Genomic DNA, 6,000 nt, shown 5'->3' with positions numbered 1-6,000 from the left:
CTTTCCCTGGTTAAAAGATATCCTAAATGTCTCATTTCTCCTGAGGTAGATGTTAGTGAAGGTTAGGTATTAAAGAAGACAACTGTGGAACTACTCCATTTGTACTATTTGACTTGGGGGTTTTTTTCAGGTCATTGAAACCAGAAGTGTGGAAGCATCTTATTTTCTACCAGAAACAATTTTCAAAGACAAATGCGAGTAAGTAGATACAAAATGGGAATTAGTGGACAGTGAAGTCCCTATTTTCCTATTAAAAATCAAACATCATTGAAAAATGTTACATATGTGAAAAAAACCCAGAGGTTTTATGGTGTTCTGGATAGGCAGAAGAAACCCAAGCATTAAAAGCATGTGCACTTACAGGGGAAAAAAGAGGGTTTCAGGCTTTTTTATTGTAGTCAGAGGCATTTATGCACAGCAGGGCCCTCAGTGTGCTAACACAGCAAAATATATGTTCAATGAATCACAGAACGGGTGAGCCTGGTAGGGTTCTCTGGAGGTCATCTGGTCCAAGCCCCCTGCTTAAGCAGGGTCACGTAGAGCAGACTGTGCAGGACCACATCCAGATGCTTTGGAATATCACCAAGGATGGAGACTCCACAACCTCTCTGGGTAACCTGTGCCAGTGCTTGGTCACCTTCACCTTCACACAAAAAAGTGTTCACTGATATTGAAACAGAACCTTCTGTGTTTCAATTTGTGCCCGTTGCCTCTGGTTCTGTCACAGAGCAGCACTGAAAGGTGCCTGGCTCTGAGGCCTTTCCACCCTCCCTCCCTTAAGGGATATGTACACACTGATATGGTCCAGCTTCTCTCTCCGTGCTGAACTGGCCCAGCTCTTTCAGTCTTCACTGGAGAGATGCTCCAGCCCTGTAATCCACCTTAGTGACCCTGTGGTGGGCTCTTTAAAGTAAGTCCATGTCCTGGTGAGCCATCTCCTGACTCAGCACTCCGTTTGTGGTCTTACCAGAGCTGAATAAAGGGCAAGGATCTCCTCCCTCGACCTGCTGGCAGTGCTCCTCCTGATGCAGCCCAGGATACCCTCAGTCTATTTTTTCCACAAGGACACACTGCTGGCAAATGACAAATATTACTACTAATTAATTAATTAGTATTAGTATTACTGTTTCTGTGCAGGGTTTTTTTTTTATTTAACAGAGATCATATTCTCTCAAGATGTAGCAGAACAGGTGAAGAACATATTTCAAGTAAACAAGAAGTGTTAAAGTAATCTAAAACACTGCAGAGGTTTTCAATGGATTAATTTTAGGTGTATATTAATTCCTAAAAAACTAACCAGGCTTTATTTCAATCAAATCATTACCATTGACCCTTCTTGATTGCTCACAGACATAGGAAAAGTATTTTACTTAACCAACAAGTATCTATTGGTAGACAGTAACTTCAATATATGTTTTGACAGTCTTCCAAAATCCTTAGAGAAGGATGAAACAGATTTATTTTTCCTGACGAACAAGATTGCAGAATCATTAGGAGGCAGTGGATACAGTGTGGAAAGATTGTCAGTCCCATATGTGCCCCAGGTAACAGGTAAGTGGTGATTAGTAGCTACACCACCTAATACCAGTTATTAAGGATGTTTTCCTGATGTGTTGTGTGCCAGTGAAATGTAATGTGACTGCTTGGCAACAAAACCTAATCAGATAATTTTGTCTTCTCAAGGTGTTTTTTTTTCTCCTCATTAGCTACTGTATTATTGCTAAGAAGTTTCAACTATTTGTCCTTTTAAGATTTTTTTTTTTTTCCCTTAAACAATGGAAGTGAGGCAGAAAGTCCTAGAACCCACTTTGACTCTTTTTAATGAAGTCTTGGCCTTCAAAAGAATACCTGTGCTAACTTGGTCTAGAAAATGAAGAATATGGAAGTCAGCTTATATTATCCTTTTTATGTAAATGTTGGATGAAAGATACTCTGTCCTTTTGCCATGGTCATGTGCTGATTTATTTGCCTTAGTTAAATTCTTAATGAGCAGATGTTAATTTAAGCAAGAATGGGATGTTTTCCTCCATCAGATACCTATGTAAGCTTAGTGTCAAGTAACAGTGGAAATAAAGTGTTGCCTGAGGAAGGTTTGTGGGAGTTTGTGCTACACAGGCTGAGTGAATAATGTGAGAAGGACTAGCTAGTATGAGACATTCATGTGCTTTTGGCTTTTAATATATTTTCAACAGCCAATTGAGCAACTTACTGAACAAAATTGATTGAAGAATTTGTTTTCTTAACCATGTGTGTTTTGTGGCTGTATATAACAGGTTGCTATTGTAAGAGACTAGGGGACACCCCAGCCCAAAGCATGGCCTTTTTAAAGTACCTAGCAGAAAAATGTGATTTCTATGTTCTTTAGCTCACACATAGGAAGAACCAAAGTACATTTGAACAGTGAATGCCAGATGTGTTGTTCTTGCAGTCTGATTCAGAGACATTGCTGCCTGCTCTTGAATATCTCTTTTGGGTAGTTGTGGGAGGAATTGAGTTCTCCGGACAGCAGGTGTGGTTTTGTCCCAAACACAGGCAGGCGCATTAAGTGATACGTTCCAACACAGCCACAGTGTCTGTTTTCTGTTGCTGGTTGTCTTCTTCTAAAAAGGATAATGTTTCTATACTTACTTCTTCTAGCATCTAAAAAACCGGTTAATGTTATATTTTAGTATTGGCAGAAGAGGTGGGCAGCAAGTAAGGAAATGTTACAGGCTTTGAATGAATGAGAATGGAATGAGGAAGGCAGCCTGCTTTGAAATTTATGTTGAGCTTCTTCTAGAAACTCGGATATATGTGTACCCAAATGACCTCGCTAAGCTTTTTGTGTATACTTTGCTAAAAATGCATTCCCACACAGGAAGAGATGCAAGTTCTGACATCAAGATTAATTGAGTTTAGCTGCAAGTGTGTGATTAACTGCCTCTGCAGGTGATGAGAAATTGCCATATTTAATCCTAAATCTTAACATATGTGAGTCAGATGGGCTCGGGGATTTTGTAATCTTTTTGTAAAGAGCAGCAACCAAAACTTGTTCCTTGACTGTTGCCATAGCTAGTTAAGTTCATTTATCTCTGATCCTGTGGAGTACTGAGCTTCCAAGGTTTTCATTTAACTAAATCAGGACCGAGTGAATATTGTGGAATTCCTAAGCTTTTCATTTTTTACTGCAATGAAATGTTGCATTTCTGCTATTAATGTTATAGTGTTGGAATGTAGTGTTTCAAAAGAGATCAATAATATTAGTAAAAAATGATCAATTTTTTATATATTTCTGTGAAATCTAGGGTTGAACCTAAAAAGTCAGTAAATATTTCATCTTAATTATTTCTGTTATTTCCAAATATCAGTGACATAATGCTTAACAACAACTTACAGACATAACTTTGTTGTCCTATCTTTGTTTCATGTCTTTATACTTCTTAACAGTTTGAAAGACATTCATATCTGCAAATTTTTACTTGTCTCTTTCTTACTTGGGGGAGGGAGAAAACTAATAATTTAAATGACTTTCAATCATTTTTTGTCTATACATATATATATATATATTTTTTTTTTTTAATTCAACTCTATTTCCATCAGGCAAAAAACCTCATAAATGCAAACACAAGTCGAAAGGTAAAAATGAGCTGTAGGTCAGCCTGCTCTCCTTCCTGCCTGTGGTGTGTCCCTATAGGATGTGCAGTCAAAAAATGCTTTTAGAAGGCCTAAAGACTTTTAGGCCAGAAATTGTGTTGTACTTAGTGGACTTAGTGGTTTGTTATGCTTTTTTTTTGTTTCTCTCCTTGACATGCCTGTAGCAATGTTAGCTGCTGTGAGGTTTGCTGTTGTGTTTACTCATGATTTGATGCTCTACAAAATGGTAGTTTCCTGTTTTGTTTTCCTGAGCAGGTAGTAGAGCTGTAGGTGTCATTTTTGTGATGGTGCTAATTACCTCTTTGAGTGACATTGCAAAACCCTGTAGAAAGTTGGAAGAAGCTCTCAGATGTTCAAAGAATTCATCTTAGTCACTGGCCATTCAGGATAATGACTGCACAAAGAATAGAGTCCCTCACCCAGGAAAAGAGGGACCTTAAAGGTCATCTAGTTCCAACCCCCTGCCATGGGCAAGGACACCTTCCACTAGAGCAGGTTGTTCCAAGCCCCATCCGACCTGGCCTTGAGCACTGCCGGGGATGGGGCGTCCACAGCTTCTCTGGGTGGCCTGTGCCAGTGCAACACCACCCTGACAGGAAAGAATTTCTTCCTAATATCTAATGCACATCTACCCCCTTTTAGTTTGAAGCCACTGCCCCTTGTCAAAAGTGATGGATCCTGCCTCAGTCAATGAGGTGACACAGAGAGCTGCTCCCACTGTCCCTGGGCAATGGGGCCAAGGCTTCTGGGACAGCCTTGGCAGGGGCTGGGGCAATGGATGTTGGGGCTGCATCACTGTCCTCAAGCCCTTGGGCTCCTTTATGCATGTGGATGAACATTGTATCTTGTAAGAGAAAAAAATGGAAATTCTCACCATTTTTTACCCACTTAATATGTTGAAATTAGAGATATATGCGCATATTTCACATGCAAGTATAGTGAGGCATCCATTAAAAAAATGAATTCTATCCAAAGTAGTCCCTAAAATGTATCTTCTGGTGTTTGAGTATTAGTTACAGAGAGAGCAGCAAGATGGCAGCAGAGATGTGGTTTTCCTCCGGTGTTTTCTCTTGGGGGCTGAGGTGGTTTCCTCAGATTTGGAATGTGTTGAGTCATGTACCAGTGAGCCGTCAGGGATTAAAAATTCAGTAAGTCCTTCAGAACGGTGCTTCAAATGCTCAGGGTCTCTGAGAACCTGGCAAATATTAGTAGGATTCAGGTGTTTTTCACTAATCTTGTTCTTTCACTGCCTCTTGATCTTAAAATGACATTTCATTTATGTGACTTCTGAAAGTTATTTCTAGGTTTTTAAAAGCTGAGCGTGTTCAGCTCTGCTGGAATGAATTCTGTTTGTTCATGCTCAATATTTGCACTGCAAAAGAACTTTGCTTTGCTAGAAGTGGTTTAAACAAAGGTTGCAGAAGAACCAGCATAAATTATCTTGTCAAGGGAGAGTTTTGCAGTCCTTCTCCTTTTTTTAGTATCAAGTGCCTGTAGGTGGTTCTAAATGTGCAGTGCAAGTCATCAAATAATAATAGCCAGGTCCAAATGGCTTGATCTTGGCTAAGACCTAAACTGTGACGTTGCAATTTATGGTTTTGTAAATGAGATACACAAATCAGGCCACTCAAGTCTCTGTTTGTCAGATCCTCATGACATCTTAAAATGTATTTTTACTGTTCATTAAAATCTTACGTTAATGTATTAAATGTCAAAAATGAGAAAATATTACGCGTGCATTGTCTTAGGACTGCAGTCATAGAAGAAAATTCCAACAACTGATGGATCATTTGATCATAATCTCCTTAGGCATTAATTAAATTGTACTTCTTTTAGTATCAGCACAGTTGGTCTTATTCTGACAACTTTTTAGGCCAGCTGGACCTGCTAAAATATTTGGAGGAAGTGAGAAATTGAGAATTTTTTTCACCCAGTAGATTCTTAGACTTGCTGAATATGGTACTTGTAGCAACAAGAATAAGGAAGGATTGTTGTTCATTTCCATTCAGAAATCTTTCTTCTGTCAATAAATCATCTTCCAAGAAACCCTTTTCTGTTTCAGACTTTCTTAAAATTAAGACCTTAATATTTTAATTTCACAAGCAAAAAAAATAAGTTCAGATTTTTGTAAAGGATGTTACAGCTATGTATCATCCTGTGCTATGTTACTTATTATGCATTTGAATAAGACCTCCGTTTTTAAAATTCTGGACTTTCAAGGGAAAGTTGAAAAGATCTGGAATGAGAGGAGGAAGGGACTATAAAAATGTTATCTTTCTTCATATTTAGTAATTTAGAGAAGTAACTGATCATTTTTCACAATTCAAATTATAAAATAAATGATCTTGGGTTAAACGGGCACATGGA

At 38.6% G+C, this 6,000-nt stretch overlaps 1 protein-coding gene across 1 annotated transcript in view; it reads left to right on the top strand.

Moving 5' to 3' along the window:
• EFR3A (EFR3 homolog A) overlaps positions 1 to 6,000 on the top strand; it is a 57,478-nt gene that overhangs the window by 41,983 nt on the left and 9,495 nt on the right. The window contains 3 exon segments of the mRNA XM_017746088.1: positions 131 to 198; positions 1,424 to 1,551; positions 3,580 to 3,615. Of these exon segments, the coding sequence (XP_017601577.1) occupies positions 131 to 198; positions 1,424 to 1,551; positions 3,580 to 3,615 (232 nt within the window).

Source organism: Corvus brachyrhynchos, unplaced genomic scaffold (genome assembly GCF_000691975.1).
Source record: "Corvus brachyrhynchos isolate BGI_N302 unplaced genomic scaffold, ASM69197v1 scaffold28, whole genome shotgun sequence".
NCBI classification, from domain to species: domain Eukaryota; kingdom Metazoa; phylum Chordata; class Aves; order Passeriformes; family Corvidae; genus Corvus; species Corvus brachyrhynchos.
Note: the sequence above shows the minus strand (reverse complement) of the source record. Positions and strands in the feature narration are given on the sequence as shown.